This window comes from Diadema antillarum, unplaced genomic scaffold, assembly GCF_040938485.1.
Source record: "Diadema antillarum isolate AM-2024a unplaced genomic scaffold, OU_Dant_1.0 seq00001536_RagTag, whole genome shotgun sequence".
Classification (NCBI taxonomy): domain Eukaryota; kingdom Metazoa; phylum Echinodermata; class Echinoidea; order Diadematoida; family Diadematidae; genus Diadema; species Diadema antillarum.
The window spans coordinates 470,587-494,257 of record NW_027272268.1 but is presented as its reverse complement, the minus strand read 5'-3'; the positions used below and the strand labels follow the sequence as shown (position 1 = coordinate 494,257).

The window sequence follows — 23,671 nt, the reverse complement described above, 5'->3', positions numbered from 1 at the left end:
CTACCAATCACCTGCGCTAAATTACGCGAGTGACTCGATTGGCGTGAAATGCAGTATCCGAATAAAAGCAGGGGAGTTTGTGCGTTCAGGATTTCATTCATAGAGTCAGTACTAGCCGTGCTGTCCCACGCAGCTGTCCGCTACGACAAGTGAGTATACCTATCATTATCCTTTCTATAAGTAAGTGAGGCAAAGCAGGTGATAACTTATGTAAAGTGATTTCCTCTGGCATGTACTTTCGAGTTGATTGTTCGTCTAATGATTTTAATAGGCGTATCATGTCACTATTCGTTTTTAGAAAGTGTGATGTGACAAGGGACATAACCATTCATTCTTTTCTTTATCATGACCTCATACGAAAAATAAAGCATAAAATGAGACCATCTCAACGCTGCTTATTGACGTCGTCAAGAGCTCAACATAAGAAAACGATTTTAACAATATCAAGTGAAAGGTTTATTATTTGTATAATGAAGGTTTATTTTCTTAGTTGTGTCTTGATTATTAACACGGATTAACAAGGAATGTGCGATCGTTTCCTGTATCCATTTATGCCAACAGTGTGATCCTGTCATCTTCGTTGACATTGTCCCCTTTGGCACTATATACACCTGTAACTACAATGGAAGTTTGCTGACCGTCACTATAACCACTTTGCCACTGATTCAAAAGGATAGAGATGTTGAGATTAAGAAACGTTGATATAAGAACTATCATGACATAATTATGTGAAATTCTCTGGTGAAAAAGAAAAAGAAAAAGAAATCCATGTGCATGATGACAGTGCTTTTATTGGAATTTTAAAGACAGTGTATTTCTGAAATGTTCAGAAACACTTTGCTGATATTAACTTTGGTTTAAGTGTCCGTGAAGAGTTTGGTAGAAAGTCAGGAAACAGTGGTCGTTTGAAGATCTCAGGGCTGACAGGAAACGTAATTTACCGAATGTAAAACGTATTGAAATTGTCTTGTGATGTATGTATTTTAAACTCACAATACGGAGACAAATTTCTTGTTTCCTTTTAACGTGTCGGAAAATATAACGCGAGATTGACTTCATTCCACCAACTCACAAATTTTGATAAAGTCACTTCACTACAGTATCATAATTGTCGCATATCATATTCTATTACTGATGCATGTTTGCTGAATAGCTGTAGGTATCTTATTGCTTAAAATGTGATGAAAAAACAAACTAAAAAGCCGAAAAGATATAAATGCTCTATGCACCTGTCCTCACATAATTTTGGTTACGAAGAAGCGCACAGAACAGACATGCAGCTTGTAGAATAAATTTGTACGGTTGATTATTTTCCTTATCAAACCATTGTCGGCTTCAATCCATAAACACTTCGGATCTGAGGATGCTTGTCATTTTTATAATAACTCTTTGCAATACATGTATTGTCCGTCAAAATGATTGCATATGATAAAAGCAAAAGTCATATAGTATGCTTGCAACTGATTGGTTGATAACCTTCATTCATTGCAAGGTACAACTATTTTATATTGCAAATGATAGTTGTATTTGATATAATTTTCATGAAACTGGCCACTGGTTTCCACACTACCCTACATTAATGTCTTCATAAGTTTATCAGGCAGACTTAAATGACCCTTTTCGGGATGATGACTGTCAATATTAAAATCGACATTACTAACTGACAGCAGATGGACTATTTCATCAATTCAGAGTGGGCTGCTATAAACTTCAAATCTCCCAGAATGTCCTTATTCCATCATGGTAACTCAGAGCATACTAGACTTTACACCTATACAAGAGCGAAGGATATTTGTTGCTGTCTAATATGGGACCCAATTATACGGGTGCAGTTATATAAATATGTGCTGTTGAGTGAACTCTGGCCTGAGAGGAGTCGTGTGATCAAAGATGGGTCAAATTCTACGCCTTAATTGCATATTAGGCCGCTGGAATAGTCTCCATCAGAACCGTATACATAAGTAAGACGTAAGTTCTTTATTGTTGAACGCTATCTGGACTAAAGTGTTTGCATGCGTACTATTTTGACAACACAGGGAAATTTTAGTATTAAAAAAAAAATCTATAATTCACCTATACCGATACTTGTTAACTGGTCAAACTTCTTGGGTCCTGCTGTCCATAACCAAGTCAGACTTGCTAAGGAGACGTTCCTTGTGTAATAAATGTTGTACAAATTGGAGAGCAAATCTACAGACGTTGTACAGCTATAATAGAATAAGAATACCAGGTAGAATATCAACTATGTTATCTTTGCAATCAATTAGACATATAGAAATATGCCATTTTCTGTTAAATAGTCATTGATTTGTCACTAGAATTTCGTATATAGGTATTAATAATGTCTACTGGTCTATGCTAGGTTTTACAGACCTGTAACACAAAATTTCCTTTCACGTAATCTAACATTTGTGGCGATTGTCTTAACATTATTCAGTCTTTGAATAGACAGTTCCTGCAGTGTACATTTCAGTAAAAGATACTCCATGTTATCATGTCCGAACTCTCTATCATGATTCACTGCTTGTGGAAACCCGTGAGTGGAGGGGGGGGGGGGGGTTGAAAGCCTGACTGCCAAACGCCGAAGTCCATCAATTTATTAATCCATCTTCATCGTGCGTCACAAGATCTGAGACTGCAGTGCAATTCGGAAAGATGAGTAGAATTTGTCAAGATATCTGTCGCTATGTCCTGTGACCGACTGACAGACCAGGTTAGTGTCTGCCTCTGCAGCTTCCACAAAAAGTAGGCATATCGTGCCATATAAGAGGCTTTCAATTGAAGACAAGCATTTCTGACTCCTAAAACATTATTTCTGCAGACATTCAAAGTAACCAGGTTGCGCTTTGCTCTCGAAATAGCACCCGTCACAATTCATAAATCAGGAAAATGGAAGAGTTACAGGCATAATTGATAGATACGATGTTTGCGCATGAGAGTTTTGTTGTTTCCTGTCCAATGATCTTTTACTTTTCTTTTAATTTTGAGATTGAGAACCCGCGTGATATCTTATCTTAATGAAAGATAAAGAAGTGTCTATTTATGTATATAGTAATCATGGAAATGGAGCTTGTTAGCACTACCCGGGCAATAATGACAACAGCCATCATAATTATCACCACCTTACACGTTATTTTGAGGGAATAGTCAAATATATTCATTCGATTGGTAAATTATATGTGAAAAGTATTGAACAGCGTCATTAATCTTTGCATTTATCAATATTTATTAGAGTATAGACAATTAAGGTTCTTATGAAATACACATTTATATTTTGTCTTAAAGCAAGAGCTTCATGTTTTTGTTCAGTGAAAATATTTCCTTGTGCTTGCAAAATATTTCCTTGTGCTTGCAAAATATACAAAACTTTATTTTTTTTCTTATATCTAAAATCACCTCACTGATATGAAAATGACCGATTTATATATATTGTATACAAATATCTTTGGGCTTCTCAGAGACGCTATGACTGCTTATTTTGGGAACCTTTTCAAGGTCAGACGTAACATTGCTCACTGAATCCCTTATGTGTTCCTCTCAGCGCCTGGGGAAGAAGTTGTTCCCATGACAACGAGTCAGGGCGGAAACGTAGTTCGCGCTAACAGTATATCTCCCGCCACACCTCTTTGTACCGACATATCAGACGGTAAAAACAAAGACACAGCCTCTCTCAGTAGAAATTGGCAGTGATCCCCAAACAGATGACACTGAATCTAAAGTATTGACCTCAATCGATGAAGACGAGTTGACGGCTATTTTTATCTCCCCAGAGAACGAGCAGTACAGGGTCTTGTCTAACATGTAGCTTAAAGAAAGTACTGCTGCTTTAATACGATATGGCATGGTCTGATTAATTGGTTTGATATGATTTGCTTTGATTGGTGATCTCCCTAGCCCACATTTCAAAATGAGACGGATTTTTTTTTTTTTTTTGCCATCGGGGACGTCTTCCTTAATCTCATTCCTATGAATATTATACAACAGACTAGATACGCCTGACTCATCTTCTACTGGTTTGACCACTATAACATTAATTGGGCACTACTCCTTTTTAAATTAATTCCACAAAATACTATATATATATATATATATATATATATATATATATACATATCTATTTATTTATTCGTTGGTATATTTTTCATATATTTTGGTATAACACGTGCACCATCACATACATGTACTGTCACTGCACCGACCCATCCCAGTCTAGCTGTGTTGCAGTGCTTTAGGGATTATTTCATCAAGAATCAAGAGTTAAGACAGAAAAGATGCATGCTGCAGGTTGTATCAAGACTGCTGAGTATTTTTTGGTGTATGGGAAAACTTTTCATTTCAGTCTGGTTTTGATTAATATTTTGTGTCACATTAACTCAAATTAGAAGAATAGCAAAATAGCTATTATATGTATAAGTATACTGTGAATGCGTGCATGTTTACATGAATATCCTATATCTCTCCCACTGAGTTTCATTTTGAATTTTCCAGCTACAAAGTGATTCGTATAACGCCACGTTCGCAAGATGACCAGAAGTGGCTGAAAACGCTACATGAAGTGTGGGAGGGCAAGGTAAGAGACGTCCACTCCTATCATATTGTGTCACACACACACACACACACACACACACTGAAGAAAAATGGAGAAGGAGTAAATCCGAAGTGATATTTGGGAGATATTGACAGAGAATAAGCTTTCATGAAAACTGTTGTAAGATTAAGATGGCAACGAAATCGGAAATATTTCATTCTTCACGCATTGATTCGTTGCCATCGAGATGATATGAACAGCGTCTAATCACGTTTCAAACAATCTGTATTTTTGAGAAGCTTTCCACACTTTCCTCTTCCTCTGCTCAGTATCTCTGGGCAATCGTCATGCTGCACAGCGGGGATACCTGTATCACTTTCGATCGGAAAGAAGCAACGAGTATCAATAATTCACACGTACAGAGGCCACCAGAAGTGCTCATGACAAATACTCAGGTTTTAACTGACCTGGACAGTCTGAATCATGACTTTCCACCTGGATTTATATGACTAACAACAAAGCGTGGCCTCTGTGTAGAGATTGCACGAGTTTGATTCCCCGATGACAGAATGGCAACATCCGAGTTAATTTTAGTTTAGACATCCAATTCGGATAATTACAACAAAGATTGGAGGAAGAGAGGGTGATATCCATATCAACACTGACTGTTGACTCAGGGTAGGCACAGACTTACGACCTTTTTCTATCACAAAAGTTCCCTGTTGACAAGTTTTCAACGAAAAGGATTTACACACGTCCACATGTCATAACAAAAGTGTAAAGAACAAGTTTCCTCCAGAAAGACCACCGTCCCGTATTCCACAGGAAAACAATGGGTCGGTGCCCGTTGCCCATTAACCAGAGAGGGGTTCCTCGCTGCATGAAGGCAATGAAGTAGTTCCGGTATACGCCATCGGCGGATATATTGCAAATTTACCGTCTGCACCTGAAGTAGACAGGCCGGAATTGCATTTACCCAATACGAATACAATAGATGAAAAATTCACTATAAATTGCTTCTGGAAAAACACTGTAATGCCTCGGAAGTTGTCCTTTAGATTTAAGAGGGTTTCTGTCAATCCAAGTGGATTAAAGTACCACAATTAAAAGCTCTGTTTTGAAACTTAACAATGTTGCCGTGTGTGTGTGTGTGTGTGTGTGTGTGTCTGTCTGTCTGTCTGTCTGTCTGTCTGTGTTGATTTGTGACCATCAGCACCTTTGTAATAATTATCTAACTTGTAATGAAGCTGTACTCCTTGATCACGACATTATATACCAGTAGATTATTTGAAGGAAGGGACCTATTCTCAACTTTTCTTTAAACTAAAATATTTCTCTGAGGTACAATATATAGGAATTGCTAAAGCTCAGACTTAAAATGTATGTGAGTCTAGCATATCGAAATCTTGACACTTAAAAATCATAAATTTGTAAGATGAAGACTAACCAACCCAGCATTGTAATCACGTCAAGATTGCGCCGAAAAAAGAAGCTGAAAATACACATACCCTCCACCTGTTTGCACTGTTGTCAACTGTTTCTTCTAATTCATTTTTTGTCTAAATGCTAACATTTTTTTTCACTTATGATGTCTCAAATTTGAGGTTGCCGTGATCGAGTATCATGTTATGTTATATTCACTCACAGTTTTATTTTAGGACAAAAGCATTCCTACATGATAAAATCAATTTTCAGGAATATCATTACATTCTCGATATAATATAAAATAGTTATGTAAATACCTTGAAACCACAATTCCTTTGTGTGAAGACCATCCTCTGAAATTTTTGATGCCTTTTTTTTCAGTAGCAAATTAAAAATCCTGTGATAAAATGACTTCAGTGCATGCAAAAGCCACGAGCGTTTCCTGTGAACTATCTCTTAAAGACAGTAGTATGCTGTCAGACACCCTTTGTGACACACGAGTTACTATATATGTGATTATGCCTCAATAACTACTAACTAAATTTTCTTTACCATATTCTGAACTTTACCTAACAATGTTTGGAAGTTTATGTGATTTTGCTTGTTTTCATTTATAGTTTCCATGAAACTATATCTTTACCCGATGGGTAAACTCGAAGCGAACGAAATGTTTTGTTTCTTTGTCAAACTATCCTATAGGTGATTTATAGATAGATACAGCAAAGAGTTGTATAAAAGATACGAATTCACGCCAAAGCAATGGAAATTACTCCGCTTTGCACTATTTAACTCAAATTTCAGTCACGGGATAACCGTATCGCAGCGTTCAATTTTAACCTTTCCGAGTTGTCTTCTGGGCTAATTTTTAGCGTTTATATACAAATTCCTTCAGTTTAGAATGACATTTAGGTATGTCTTAGGAAACACTTAAAGGGATAGTACAGTATTGGTGGAGATGAGAATTGGGCTTTTAACTTTTTGCGAGATACCAAGAAAACACTTATGATATAGTACAGAGCATACCATTTTAAGAGGAATTCAAACTTTATTTGATGAAAATCGGGTTTGGAATGACAAAAACATAAAAAACAAAGTAAAACAAAGCGATCGAGATAAAGTGTGGGTCCCACACTTTATTAGAATCGCTCTTTTTCGATATCTCAGCCATTCCAAAACCAATTTTCATCAAATAAACGTTGAATTCCTCATAGAATTACATGCTCTTTCATATTTCATAAGAGGTTTCTCATTATCTCACCAAAAAATGTTAGAAACCTGAAATTAGGTCTCAACCAAAACTGTACGATTCCTTTAACTTCGCAGAATATTTAATGTACTTATGTGAGAACAATCATTATGATTTAAACGGAAACATTCGAATCTCTCTCTTCTCATTACAATGGTTTGCTTCATGCATGCATGGCTTCACGCCATGGACTTATTAATTCAATCATTTTTTAATGTTTATCAAAGATATTTCACACATCAACTCGCACACGTGTTCTGAATGAAATATGTAAAACTGGCTAATGAGAGATTGAACTTATGCCGGTGGTTTTGTAAAATTGATAAACTCGACAGAAATGAAGAACCCCGATGTATTTCTGTCTGCTAGAATGACGCATCAACGTGACAGCTAGTATGGGGCCACTTGTATGCATTATGTAAGCCAACAATATCACACTAATAACATCGTCAAGTAAGCCCTTATTTTATGAGCAGTCAATAAGGTGTTCTATCATGCAGCCTTATACATGAGTATAGTCCGTAAGATGTTGAATCTGTTTTGATTTATGAATCTATGCATCGACACATTGCACAAAAAAAAAAACAACAAAAAACGCAATGAACCTATTACAGTATAGACCCTGATAACTCTCTGTGTATGGTATGGGGTCCCGGTATGTTGTCTCTAGAAAGATTCGCTGGATGTATACAAAATACTTATTTTGTGCTGTAAAGAGAGAAAGAAAATATTTCTTCATCTTGAGCAACATCAATTTCCGCCTGTAGTAAGGGGGTGTCACTACACTGTATAAGGGGGGGGGGGGGCTTATGTATCTTATCTTGATTGTACCATTATTTCCATATGCAAACAGTGTTGATAACTTGCGAACTGTGTACGAACACAGTCACGGCGTGCGTGTGTTTACGTGGTGGTGGTGGTGGTGGTGGTGGTGGTGGTGTGTGTGTGTGTGTGTGTGTGCGTGTAAAGAAGGGTAGTACCACCTCCCTGGTTAGTACATTGAGGAATTTAGTAGAAGTATGCACCTGACGTCCTTTGCATAATCGTGCCCTGGTAAAGCTTCCCTATAAGGCTTGCAAGCATATTGCCTCTTGTTAATTCTATCCCGAGTGGAGGTCTTTAAAACAATGTGCGTCAGTGTGCGTCATATCGTGATAGAATGACTGCTTCGGAAATTCACTTGTTTTCGGGTAAGAAAGATAAAGTTAGATCAGGGATATAAGAAGGAACAATGGACGTATCATCCACACATTATTAGTGGGGTATAAACTGGGTAAGGCTGTTTTCGAGTGTAATAATAGTTTGGGGAAAATTTGAAACGCATGCACTGCACAGTAATGATCTGCTTCTCATGCTGATTGTACATGCCAGGGTGAGGTGAACGCGAAAAGGCCCGCACTTCTTAAGGCATAAATCCCTACACATGTTCGATTCTCAGCCATTATCACTTGCTCAAAGAGGTTGTTTACATTGATTATGATTATCACAGATTAGAGCTGTACTAAGTACGGCCAAGCACATGCTTAATTTCCAGTTCTTATCAGGCATGTCAAGTTAAGGTTGTTCAGTGTAATCCTGATTGATGTAATTGTTGCATTTACCAAAACTAATCATTAACTATCATTGATGGATTGCTCCCACTTTGTAAAGTATATGCAGACAAGGAATTGTGGGGATTTAACAAATTAACAAACATTCGTGAAGGAGTATAAACGCATGAACGATTAAGTAAGTTCCAAATTACTTCTCAGCAGAGGCAGTTGAACATGTTTTGAGTATGGGGGGGGGGGGAGGGGTGGTCCTCGTGGTTGAGTTAGGGGGCAATGTCTCCTCCCCAGATGAGCGGAGTCGGAACTCTCCTAAAGGCATGAGCTTTCTTGTATTTTTCTCTTTTTTCAGTTTTCGTTGTTTCTAAGAGCCAAAGGAGTTGGGGCAGGGGAAGGCTGATATAGGCCGACCCCTGCCAAGTAAACATAGTGAAGAGGGAGTGAAATGTAGCGATTATTGGGAAAGCACTGAAGAAAATGAAATTGTTAGATACGGCTTATTCTTTAGTTGAAAAGATACCGAGTTGCACACTTCTTAAATGTCCCGACAACGGGAGGTTACGTATAAATCACTGATTCTCCAGTCAGCTTGGCAATTATATGCATAATCATGTTGTTGTTTCCGTTTTATCGTCGCCACCTGTCATGGCTAATAGCTGATAATTTCTGCTTAAATGACTTTGCAGAATTTTTTTTTCTCCCCTGTTTTGCACAAATGTCCTTAAAAGTTTGCATCTATTTTTTGTTTTGATTTGATAACTGTTCGGAAAATCCGAGCTGTGGTTCCAAATAAAACAGATACATTACATAAAAAAATATCTGAAAATACGTTCTTCTTTGTAAACTATCCACGATTATGCGATCCTGAATTTTGCATACGCTGTGCCAAAACATGCAATAATCGCAAAACTAGTAAGTCGAGTTCAATATGCCATGCAGTGAGCCCTACTATACAGTATGTCCCCCCCCCCAAAAAAAAAATAATCATATTTTCGCATTGATTACACCCAATATGATTAAACTGTCTAAATGATGCTTCAGAGTCTTAAAATATAACATCTTAGCTCTATTTTGCAGAAAACTCAATTCAATTTGGTTAAGCGGTCACAGAGAAATGTGGATTGTTGTAAAGCATGTCATGAGTCTGATTCTTCCAAGTTTAGCACTTTGAAGCTCTTGTGCATGAATACAATAGACAGAACTTGGAGGGAAGAGATTTCTGACATCCTCTACAAAACTCCTCATTTTACTTTGACCACTGAAGCAAATCAAATGGGGTTTTCTGTAAGATGTGAGCAATGAGTTATAGTTTCATACTCTGAATTTGTATTTAGATTGATTCTCTATTTTTAAAGATATCATTGCGGAGGGTCCCGTTGTAAATTTTTTGGGACATACCGTACGCGGTATAATAAAGGCTATACATGTAGTACTTAAAAATTCATGTGTGATATAGGCTCGTCATTCACTCCAGGTAAGTCAAAGACAAGTGCGGGTTTATACAAAATGATCTTCACTGATGACAATTAAAACATGAAGTGCTCTCTGTAAATACACATATTGCGTTTTATTCTCAAGACTCTATATGAGATAGATATACACAATAGATGTTCATTATAAGAGTGCGTGCTCAAACCCTATCCTCAAAGTCTAAGAAAAAAAAAAATCAATCATTTACTTAACACCCGGTCATGATATTGGACAGTATTGTAAACCTTTTTCTTTTCAGATTCACCATCATTTCATAATGCACAAACTACACTTGATATGAGATTGATATACTGCATACCCCTTTGACTATGATATTCCTTATGAACTCGGTCAATGTCGCACTTCCCCCACAGGTCGACTACTGGAAGCATGCCAGGCACGTTGGGTCTTCCTCTGACGTCATGGTCCCGCCGCACTGGCAGAGCGAGTTCCTCGACGTACTCTCAGCCAATCACGTCGATCACTTTGAGCTGGTAAACACAGACAGGTTGTTATGCTTGCCACAAATAACTGACACCCTGTATCACCGCGCCCAGTCAGGACTCAACAACTTATAGCTGTCTGTATCCTGACAACTTCATAGTTCGTGACCCGAGATTGTCTACATGGGTTCATCCTCTCATCTTTGGGAATCAACAAAATTTAATTGTGAATGACTGACGCAATAAAAACCTCGATACATGAATCACGATAACTCATGAACCGTGGGTGAAACTTGGCTGACATCTTCTAGCATGACATGCTTGCACTATCATTGTGTGATATAGTGAACTCACGCGGTCTTTTCAACACAAAGAAAAATGATCTTAAGAACAATTTTGTATTGTAGTATTCCAATCCTAACACAGGTATCTCATGTAGAGGTTAAACAAAACCAGTTTAAGAGATACCAAACGTCTGTGCCCTGAGAGTTGGTGAAAGAAAAGTGTAATTAGCTGTTTTGCTCGTTCTTACAAGGAGAGGAAGAGTTAGAGGGGATTATGTAATCAGGTGAGATTTTCATTCTTATATCTAGAGACAAAAAAAAATTGTTTTAATGATATCGGTAATGTGATAACGGGACAGCGAAAAGAAAAACAATAGGAGAATATCTCTACATTTTGAATGTCAGCAATTAATCTTAAATAGCAGGAGTGATCATGTTGACCAAACACTTCATCAGATAGAAATCATTGTTTTGTACATGAACAGACCGAAATATCTCAATTAAATTTCTCTTCCTCGGTCTCAATGAATATGAAATTACATCATGCCAATCAGAGCCAAAGAAATAATGTGTCTATCATAAAAATTGTGTGTGTGTGATTTGTAATATTTCACGCTATACCAACATGATGAGGGAAACTATATGCACTCATGGTCAATAACCATCATATTACTTTGGCACCCTTACTGTCGTCAACTCGCTGACGCCTATTAAACGATCATCGTTTTATCTTCTGCCCCTTTTTATATCAAATTTCTTCGAAAATGATGCATGTGTTTAATTTTGGGTCATGTCAAAGTAATTGTGGGTCATAAAGCAAACTCCCTTTATACCTCACGTGGTATAGGGAAACCTTGGCAGGGGGGGGGGGGGGGGGTGGCGCCATGCTGTAAAGAACGCACGATTCTGTAACTATATAGGCCTACGTCACCAACCAATGTCGAACCATCAGAACAGAGAACTAGTGGTCTCATTAACCAAACGGGGTGGCGAAGGAACAGTGCAAGTTTGTTTGGTCTTGTTTTACTTACTGCTTACTTTTTAGAGGAAACAATTAAAATCTCACGAGAAAAGGTATCATGGCTTGGAAAACTGCCAAAAATCTGGTATACTTCTCAAGTGACTTTTAACAGTATTGTGTACGGTTGACTCATTGTTCCGTTTGCCAGTTGTTTTCTCTGATCCATCTTAAGTAGTCATCACACATCTAATCTCCAACACTTAACGCGTGCGTGACTACGAAGGACAGAGACAACATTGTCAGAGATCTCATCAAGGTGCAACGACAGAGAGAGGAAAAAAGGGTTCAAACTCTATAAGTGATCCCTAAATACAATTCTGTCAGTATGAATATACGACTAATAAAAAAAAAACTTGAACAAGATTATGAAGTTGGTTTATATTTTGCTGGAAATGATCTTAACTGATAAACACCTCTGCCTTTTCCTCTGACTTGGGTTAAACTCATTTTAATGTCTGAATGTTTGTGTGTATGATAATTATGATGCTAAATAAGTAGGCCTATAGAGAAGGCGAGGTCATCTTAGTCATTATTTTCGATAAAATGTGATACTGCTAACGTCTCAATTTATAAAGATATAAAGAGGAAATCAGTTTCTATTCGTCAAAAAATGAAGACAGTATTTCAGAAGTTCACGTATAAACATTGAAAGACATGAAGAAATCTCACGTTTTCCCCCCATTCTTCAGATTTCGAACCTACAAGACGTATTAGACCAGTCCACCGAAACCATGTCACGGCGTCGACGGGAGGCTACCAGCGTGGATGATTTTGAATATACCATCTACCACACCCTTGACGAGGTTTGTACTCCGATCAACTGATCCACCCGATTACACCCCATTCATACACCACCTGTTCCTTGAGTGATGTAAACATGAAATACCCATGTGATCTAGATTTTAAAACCTTCGTAGTCACCAAAAATGTTAAGTCATCTATGATCGATTGTGGTATAACAAGAATTACTTAAAGGGATGGTATATAATATCGGTGGAGATGAGGTGTTGGGCTTTTAACTTTTTGCAAGATATCAAGTAACCACGTATGAAATAGTACAGAGCATGCCTTAAGAGGCATTCTGAGTTTATTTGATCAAAATCAGTTTTGGAATAACTGAGACATAAAAAAAACCAAAGTAAAACAAAGCGATCGTAATAAAAGTTGGGTTCCACCTTTATATCAGGATTGCTCTATTTTGGATATATCAGCCGATTTCAAATTGTCAAAACCACGCAATTTTCATCAAACAAACGTTACATTCCACTTGAAATTGCACACTCTTTCATACACACTATTGCACCCAAATATGTTAGAAATTTGACGTTAGGTCTCAACCAAAACTATACAATCCCTTTTAACCTGTTACAATAATAGAATGTTGAGCTGGGGGGTTTTTGTCATCCCTTCCCCTTTAGAATTTTTTTTCCACCAATTGTTTCATAATAGATATTACTGTTAGTACTTTTTAGATGAATAATTTAAGTATATTCTGTGAAATCTTGAATAAAATTCAAATCCACACATTCATCTGTCCAAAATGATTGTATCTGAGGATGTGGTTACGCTAAGATCTGAAAGAGAATATGAATTTCCGTAACTTTTCTTCTCTGAATGAAGTATACATAAATATCAGAGATAGTATTCGCACAAAAGATGTTTTTGACGAAAGTATGTTATCTTGTGTTGTTGTTGTTTTATTCTAATGTGATAACGCTGAAAATATGTATTTGTGCTCAAACAAACAGTGACAAAATAATGATGATAATGGATAAGATGAAAGCCATGCTAAAATTAGGCCGAGATGGCTAAAGCGCTCTCGGAGGAGCCTTAATGTATGCATAATCCATCATCTCGCCAATAACAATGGATGTGATTTATGTTATTCCGTTCATCATTCTTCGTCATGTACCTTTCAAGTTAAGCTGAGAAGAGCAACATATACTGCAATTAGCGTCTATACATTGAACGACTTTGGATTACGATGAAGGATGTTGACGCTTTAGGCATCACTTATATTGTTTCATTTCATACATTTTGAAGAAATGAATTGTGCATTAAACCTTTAAGTATATGGAATCCAAATAATGTACGCATTTTTTTTTCACGATACATGCTTTGACTTGATATCAAAATATCTCATCAACGAAATACTCTGCGGGATATGTTTCATGCATTTTATCATTATTGCAACTAAGTAATCATTTTCATCTAATGATGTCCCCCTTTTCGTGATAAGGTTTATCTCACATCTAAAGTTGTAACTTTATCTCTCTCTCTCTCTCTCTATTCGGTGCAGTATTCTCAAGATGATTCACTTCATACACATTAAACGTAAATGTGATATCTGTGGATGTTGTTCTGATGTTTTTCTACGTTCTTGCTATCAACGACGCCAGCCCATCCTTCCCGCCGTCCCCAATCTCTTTCAACTCTTCTCATCCGTTTTGCTTCCCGATGTTCTTGCAGATTTACCAGTGGATAACTGATTTCGTGGCGGAGAATGGACACATTGCGACTGAAGAGAGACTCTCGACTTCGTACGAAAATCGACCTGTTCAAGCCATTAAGGTATACAACAAATTCAAGCTAAGCCTTCTTCCCCAACATGGAATCCAGACTGTAAGGATTTCTATTCCAGTATTACCACACAGGACAAAAAAAAAAAGATATGTATATAATAACCCAACCCGTAGATCTGCAGAGGAAATAATGATAGCACAACGAAATTTCTTTCATCCAGATAAGAATAGTTATCAGATCAAATACGGTAATTAATTTCATGTCTTACATCAATCACAATCAACGCATTTATCCCGTTCTTGGTCCCCGGGTTCTGGGTATTCTCCTTGGTTTAACTACCGGGAAATAAATCTCTGGTCAAAAGAACACCAGGATATCATTAATGCACATCATGACGTACTAATTTGTATTTGGTTCGGTTTGCCTAAATCAAAGTGTCCAGCAGTTTCATTACATAGTAGTTCCTATACGAGTTTTACCAATTTCGTCCTTATAAAGCTTATTTATAATTACCTATGACATTCATTGAGTGAACGTCATTTTCCAACGGATATCATATTTCTATTCCTGCATGCTCAGACTGTAAATGTTTGTAAACCAGGCGTTTGGAAGCCCTGTGATCTAGTCAATGAAGATTTGGCCCTGCAAAATCATAAGTTCGAAACCTGAATTGTGCAGAGTAAATATATAGTATAAATTAAATATATAGAAAATGTTATATGGACCTGGGTCATGTCTATGTCTGACTTGACCCAGGTGCACATTGTGTTATCAATGTACCTGGCATGCCTGGCAAGGCTGAGTAATAATAATGGTAAGGCGTGCTAGAAGAGCGATGAAGGCAAGAGGCTACCTTGACGAAATGATACCGTATTGCTATTGCAGATATCCTTGATTGTTGTACGAAGCCAATATCACGTGCTTTAATTACGACTGAATAATAATGCGCTCGCTTTTTCTCTAAATTGCACCTCGCAGCTCGGAACGCCCGACTCAACGAGTAAACCAGTGGCTTACATCCAAGGCGGGATTCACGCTCGCGAATGGATCAGTCCCGCCACCATGATCTTTCTCATCAAAAAGGTAAATCGATCTTTATCATGAGATACAGTGTTTAAAAGAAAAAAATCGGGGTGTGGGGCGTGAGCCCCCCTTTAATTCTGTTAAGACGCCTCCCCTTTACACAATTTCTGGATCGGTCCCTGATATGGAAGCATTTGAATAACACTTCCCCAGATAATATTCCGTCATTAAGGCGTTTAAACATTTACGATAGTGTTGTATACGGGATGCATATTGATTCCACTGTCGAAATAGCCTATATAAAAACCAAATGTTGATTTACCATGCAAGGGTCAGCTTCTTTTGTTCATCTTGCACTGACAGTACGACCAGCTGACTACATAGCAACTGAAATGGATAAAGGGATAAGTACACAAAATGCATTAACACATAAGTGAATAAATTTACAATATAGATAAATATATTATTTCCAATACGTAATATGAAATGTTCCCTTAAAGGGTGTGTACAGTTCTGGTCGAGGTGAAGATTTAGCTTTTAACGATTTGTGAGATATTCAGAAACCACTCTATAAGATGTCAAAGAGCATGCAGTTCTAAGGGGGTATCAAAAGTTTATTCGATGAAAATCGGTTTTGAAATGGCTGAGATATCCAAAAACAAGGTGAAACAAAGAGATCCTAATAAAGTTGTGGCATGTCACCTTTTATTATTAGCACTTTTTTGGTTATCTCAGCCATTTGAAAACCAATTTTCATCAAATAAATGTTGAATCCTTCTTAAAATTACATGCTCTTTCATATTTCATAAGAGGCTTTTCATTATCTCACTTAGGAATGTTCAAAACATGAATCCCTACCTCAACCAGTAATGTACAGTCCCTTTAAACTGGTCCAAATATCAAGTTTGGTGAAATTTATTAAATTGAAGTCATATGTAAAAGGAATTATGCGCCCTAACTTGTCCAAAAATCAAGTTGATGAAATTTGTAAAATTCAAATAATTATCTCAAGTCCAGTGATATTCACTTAACTTTTCATGAATTACTCCACTTAATCTACAATGTGTAATAGGCCGGGATATTATCATGGTCAGTTGCTTTGTAATACACTTGGATACGACTGTATACCAACATGAAATACTAGCTACTTGAGAAATGAAATGTTGAAATAAAATTATGTTCTGAGATTTATCAAGCAATCTGATAAATCATTGACTGTCTAGTCAGAGCTAATCATTATCAATGTGTATGGACAGCAGTGAATGTGAGTGAACGCCAGGGAAATCAAATAAGACATAATGTCTACACCTTTAGTGGAAAGACACGATAAATACAAACGAATCTATTCAAGCTTCGTATCAGCGTTTCTTCAAGGAAACGCTTGACACTTTTGGTTACGATTCTATCGACACCTTCACAAATCGGCAAAGAGTAATCACACCGTAAACTGATTTGGAGGGTGGTATTCGTGCTGTTTTAATAGAACCTATACTGCTTCACAGGCATGGATGTGGGAAGGGGGGGGGGGGCTTTGGCGGTGATGTCTTATGAATATTGAGCTGTACGTATTAAAGGAAACCAAAACCCAAAGAGAAATGTGGATCGGATCCACAAAAGTTCATTTTTCATGAAAATTACACATTCCATCAACTTGATACTGACATAAAATTATGTTAAGGGTAGCAATATTCCCCCTGCTATCTGAAAGCGGTTAGTCAAATGCTCTTTCATTATGCTAGAAAAGAGATTTTTTAGGGGGATTCTCTTTATATTTTCTTTATATTGTTGTCTACACATGACATCATAACCTCTAGTAGTCTCCTCATCCAGCGGTTCCAACACCAAAACTTTAAAAATTCATAATTTTTGCATCGACAGTCCGATTTTCCTCAAACTCTCACTGATGTGTTTTACTAACGTTGCTGCTTTCACTTAATGTCATTTCTCTTTGGGTATTGGTTTCCTTTAATACTGAGTTAAAACTGAATTACAAATAGTCTAATGGTGATGTTTTGATGACAATATTCACATCTGCTGCAGCTAGCTGAGAGTTACGATGACGGCGACCCTCTTGTGCGTGCCATGTTGGATACACACGACTGGTATATCGTTCCCGTTCTCAACCCAGATGGATATTCTTATACGTGGAAAAATGTGAGCACATCACTGCACCCTACGTCCTATAACATTTTGACATGTCAATTTGCGCACATTCGCACCGCTGTTGATATCTGCACTAACATTTTGAAGTCTCCATAATATTTTTCACGTTTTAGGGTGTTACGAATCATCTATAGCTTATTAATCCAAACTGAAAAACGACAATTCATATTATCGTAAACTAAGTAAAACACGTAATTTGGTCATCATGCAGGATAACACTTAATTTATAGAAGCAAATCAGTGCTGTACCTGCAAACATATTTCAGGTGCAAAGAAAGTCTGCGAGAGAGTTTTAATAACCGCATACATCTCTTGATAGAAGTATAGTAGCTGGAGCTGCAATTTGCTTTTTGCTGTTCAGACAATCTCAAATAACACTCCAACAATGATGGAGAGGGTTTCCAAAAGACTTCAACCTTCAAGAGCGATATGAGAGACATAACGATGCTCTTTCTCCAGTCTCCATCACATCACACTCAACAATGCCTACTGGCATCTCCTCTTCATCCTGTAGGAACGTATTCATCTTTCTTCAAGCTCTCCCCTTATCTCGTCCGTTTTCTCTTTTCTCCCATTCTCTGCTGCATGATATAGACATACATAATTTTAATTTCACATATATATCATATAGGCCTATTATAGATAATTGATATTTCTTCTGTTGAAGAAATCGACTACCTGTCGATTGGAAATAAACATCTGAACTAAAGTTTAAGCCGACTGTTGCTTAAGAATCCTCCTGCATATCTTTTCTAATAATTCAGATATTTTTATCGATGTAGAAATATTTGATGACTATTTTGTGACGAGCAACCCACAATAATCATTGTATGAAATATATCAAAATTAATAATGCACATTTGGTTTTACCATGCAAAAACAATAATAATCATATCAAATTAAAGTCAGAGGTCAAATCAGCACGAAGGGGACGGGAGTTACCACGAACCTTTTAAAATTCCGTGCAAATCATTGATTCTTTGACAGTGTACAGAGCGCAATTTAAAGAGACCTACCATGTCCCTTCATGTTCTGTTCTTTCCCATGCACGACACAGGAAGTTCCAAAGACTTTCAATTTTCATGTTTTTTTTTAAATTTCTATTCTCTGCACAGGATCGAATGTGGCGTAAAAACCGACGCAAGCCGGATGGCAATATATGTACAGGAATTGATCTTAACAGGAATTATGCATATGCGTGGGGAGGTAAGCAAGTACAGTGCACTCCCGTTATAACGAACACGATTATAACGAAATTCCGGTTACAACGAAGTAAAAATTCAGGCCGCAACATTATCCACTCTATGTATTCTCTTTGTTTATTTGTTCGCTTGTAACGAAATTTTGATATAACGAAAGAAAACTGCCGGTCCCAAGGACTTCGTTATAACGGGAGTCCACTGTACATTATATCTACACGTCAAAATGAACACGTTGTACATGTATACTTAAAAAGAGAGAGGCAAAAAGAGTTTGAAAATAGTTGAACGGAAAAATATTGATTTTTGTTCAAGTGCATAATGACTCGCACTGCTTGCGGAAAGTGTAATTCTGAATGTCACATAAAAACGTTCCTTTGTCCCAGTAGAAGGATCTACCTAGCATATTTGCGAATGTTGGCAGGTCGTTAAAATGGGACGCAAATGTGAACGGGAGATAAGACGCAATAATTGGTACCTTTGAGAAACTAACGAAAGAACTAAAGCTTCAGGGAAAGCATCACGGAACACACACACACACACACACACACACACACACACATATATAGCTGGTCACAGACGTACACAGCGGTATCCAATTGCAACGTGTTATACAGTTTACACTAAAAAAAAAAATAAAAAAAAAGTAGGTTCTATATGCAGGCGACTCCCGTTGTAACGAAGTCCTCGGGACCGACGATTTTCTTCCGTGATATCAAAATCTCGTTATAGCCGAACAGTAAAGTACATGTATATCATACAAATATACTTTGCCTTGAAGGTTTCTTGGTCAAACTATAGACAGAGTCACTCTAAAATACAGCACTATTTGGAGGCACCGAGGCCTTTAGTTTTAGCCTCCTTGGTTTTATCCAGAAACTCGAAATTAGGCAGAGTATTTTATGATTAATATTTTGGATAAAAAATCTAAACAAAAAAGGAAAATGTGTGGCGAGAAGTCGTGTAGTGGATGCGATGTTGTGGAGGGATCCTACACTGACCCGTCCGAAGCAGCGCACAATATCAGAATTGCTTTAGAAATTGTTACATTATTCACAGTGACAGTACGAAGCCGTGCGCAATGTCAGAATTGCTTTGTGTCAAACATGCCAGCATTCTGGCATAGCTGAAAATACCTATAATCATGTAAAGCTATTTCAACCAATCACTAGAGGATGAATTCTTTATTCAAAATATAAAAAAGCTATATAGATAATCATTTGGGGATATGAATTTTCACTTCGATGAAACAAGAATTTTGTTATAACCGTGTTCGTTACAACGGAAGTGCACTTTATACAGTGCACTCACGTTATAACGAACACGGTTATAACGAAATTCCAGTTACAACGAAGTAAAAATTCGGGCCGCAACGTTATCCACTGACACTGTATGTACATGTATTTTTGTTGTTTATTTGTTCGGTTATAACGAAAGAAAAATACCGGTCCCGGGAGTCCAATGTATATTGTCTTGCACTGCCTTCGGTGTAACAATGAAATTATGGTCAAATCACATACGCACATGAATACACACTCCAGCAACATGCACTTGCTGCATTCAAAATAAACATACACAAAAATATGTGAGGAAGGTAGCAATTTACTCATTTTATTCTCCAGGGCCCAAAACTACAGTATCAAACCCTGGCCGTGATGTTTCAGAACATATCAAGCAGATCAAACATTGTAAAATGATAGGAAACAGAGACAGGCTCTAATCATTCATCATCCTTCTGAGTAACAATCACATCTAAGAAACCACACCTGTTTCTCTTGCCATTTTTCTCTCTAACCACAGGACCAGGAGCTAGCCCTAACAGCTGCAGTGAGCTTTACTACGGGCCTTCCCCGCTGTCTGAACCAGAGCACATTGGCGTGACTGACTTCCTACTGGAGCAGCAGGCCACAAATGGTGTTAAGCTTTTCATGGACTTCCACAGCTACGGACAGTACTGGCTCTATCCCTGGGGCTACACTGGCACCAGACTGATTGAACACGAGGAGGATAGGGCTTACCTTGTATGTTTGATCTAATTTTCTCAATTCTGTATGTAGGTCATTGTATGAACACTATAGTGAAACAACCATGGCAACCTCTCAAACACGAGACCCTTTAATCCTGCTGTGTTCACATTTTTGGACAAATCTTTAACCCACTCTTTCCCTCTTGTTGCAACTGCATTAAAGGGATGGTACAGTATTGGTTGAGGTGAGAATTGGGCTTTTAAGTTTTGGCAAGATACCAAGAAAACACTTATAATATAGTACAGAGCATACCACTTTAAAATGAATTCAAAGTTTATTTGATGAAAATCGGGTTTGGGATGACTGAAACATCCAAAAACAAAGTGAATGTAATAAAGTGTGGGTCCCACACTTTATTACAATCGCTCTTTTTGGGGACATCTCAGCCATTTCAAAACCAATATTCATCAAACAAACGTTGAATTCCTCATAGAATTACATGCTCTTTCATATTTCATAAGAGGTTTCTCATTATCTCAGCAAAAAAATGTTAGAAACATGAAATTAGGTCTCAGCCAAAACTGTATGATTCCTTTAATATCTGCCTTCAAATGCTGAGGTACTGACTGGCCCTCTGAGCTGAGAGAAAAGAAGCTAAGATAGTGAAGCCATCCTGTGGAATTTTAGCCATTAGCACATGTATCGATCCTTGATTCTTTGTCTTGGTAAAGTAACTGGCAAGTTGAAACCTCCAGTCATCCATACAGGTTTTACAAGCTGATACTTCTGATTAATGAATTTCAAAAGTAAGCATGATTTCTCTATAGCATGCATTACTATATACACGTTTGTACGACGAATATTTCACGAGGTTTTTATTTTCACAAATTTTGCGAATTGCGTGCTATTCGCGAAATTAACGACACGCAACAATATTGATCCAAATGTGAAATTTACGTACATCTCTCCATTTAGTACAGGACTCCACGATCGCAAATTTAAGCAATCGTGAAATCATTGGGAATTCCTTATTTGCGAAAATTTAGACTCGCGAAATATTTGCCGTATACAGTATATCACAGCCCCAAAGACAGAATTCCTTCCTATGAAACATGAAAAATGGTTCCACCGGAAAATTCACTTAGCCCCGAGAGAAGATTTGAGATACATGAATCATGACTGAATGTGAAAACCTATTCAACATCTGCTTAGAATCAATAATCTTGGTAATATATAGTACAATCATAAACTTGCATTGTCTTTCTTTTCTGTTTTCTAACCTATAGGACAATCTAGCACAGGCAGCAAGAGATGCTATCAAAGCTACCCATAATATGGACTACTTTGTGGGAGAGTCTGGACCAGACCTGTGTGAGTTGACTAGTGTCAGTTTACCAACCTAAACAGTTTGGTCATTGGATTCCCTTTTAGCTGTCAACGTGTGGCGATAGTGATCTTAGCTTCAGCTATTATCTAGACGTTGCGTGTTTGGGATTATGTGGGAGAAGAATTTTCTTTGCAATTTTTTTAGCAGAATGATGAACACGCAATACCCGCAATATTTTCCAAGAACATGAAAATGGCATTGAAATTTGAAAAGAAAAAAAAAGCAAAAAGATCAGCATTTTCTTGTAAGACTCATGACAGTCATATGATTTTGACACAGAACTTAGTGCAACAAGAGGTAAATACCAAAATCATTATTGCAATTTTTCATACCTTTGGGGTGGGGTGGGACCATTAATCTCAATACCCCCACCATGAAAGAAATTCTGGGACCCCTGCTGTACAATAGAATTACACCTTTTTTTGTTGTTTTTGGCATGGTTATCAATGTCACTGTCAATGTCAATATGTAATGCTGCATAACTACATAATCTCATTACATTATTAGTCATCTTTAAAGAAACACATTTCCCATGTCTTTCAACATAAAAGAAAGTTTATTTTATCTTTAACTGGGGTCTACAGCAGGGTTTGAAATGAACTGAATGCTCTAGTGAAGGACATATCAAGTATCAATCAAGTCTAATTACAAATGTACTTTACTCCAAACCCAAAAGAAACACGAAAAGTTTACCCTATCAACAATTTTACTTCACATACTTTGGATGGCCATAAAGTATAAAAACAAGGGTTCATTTCAATGGCTCTGGAAGTGGTAGACAACTCTCAAAGCAAAACACTGTTTGGGATGCAGTCCCAATTGTGATAATCTATTGACTGTCATTTCTACAGACCCAGCGAGTGGAGGTAGCGAGGACTGGGGCTTTGGCATCTTGGGGGCCAGGTACAGCTACATCATCGAGCTCAGGGATGAAAACAAGTATGGCTTCCTCCTCCCGGAAACACAGATCGAACCGACCGCCGAGGAAATCTACGCTGCCATGAGAGTGGTGGGAGATACGCTCGTCAGAGAGTCTGTCCTGGCATCAGATCCATGATGATACGAGTGGCATGCCAATGAGTATTTCATTAGTCTTCCAGTTCTATTAAAAGACATTTTAAGTCACACAAAACATACTAAGTATCTGTACACTGTACCAAGCATACATAATGACTTGATGCATTGATCTTAAAATCATTTTGTGTGATATGTGCGAATTGTGTGGGAATAAAATTATAGGATTACTTCTGTCTGATATTCAGAGTTCATTGCAACTCAATGATTTGTAAGTATTTGATAATCAGCTGGACTATCATTTACTTTATCATCTACAAGTTTGATTTTAGTAAAATTATCCTGGATGAAAGTAAGATTACTTCCTCGCCTTTCAAACTACCTCTTTTATGATTTTTGTTCAAACATAATATCAGGATGATAACATGATG

General features: G+C 37.4%; 1 protein-coding gene across 1 annotated transcript; it reads left to right on the top strand.

Annotated features, from left to right (window-relative positions):
* The first annotated feature begins 2,686 nt into the window (after positions 1 to 2,686).
* On the top strand, positions 2,687 to 23,283 carry LOC139710506 (carboxypeptidase B-like). Its single transcript, XM_071622438.1, has 12 exons — positions 2,687 to 2,713; positions 3,644 to 3,780; positions 4,489 to 4,570; positions 10,591 to 10,710; positions 12,654 to 12,767; positions 14,434 to 14,535; positions 15,466 to 15,570; positions 17,551 to 17,664; positions 18,789 to 18,879; positions 20,673 to 20,893; positions 22,126 to 22,210; positions 23,078 to 23,283. Exons 1-12 carry the CDS (start codon positions 2,687 to 2,689, stop codon positions 23,281 to 23,283), a joined length of 1,404 nt encoding a protein of 467 aa, XP_071478539.1.
* The last annotated feature ends 388 nt before the right edge of the window (positions 23,284 to 23,671 follow it).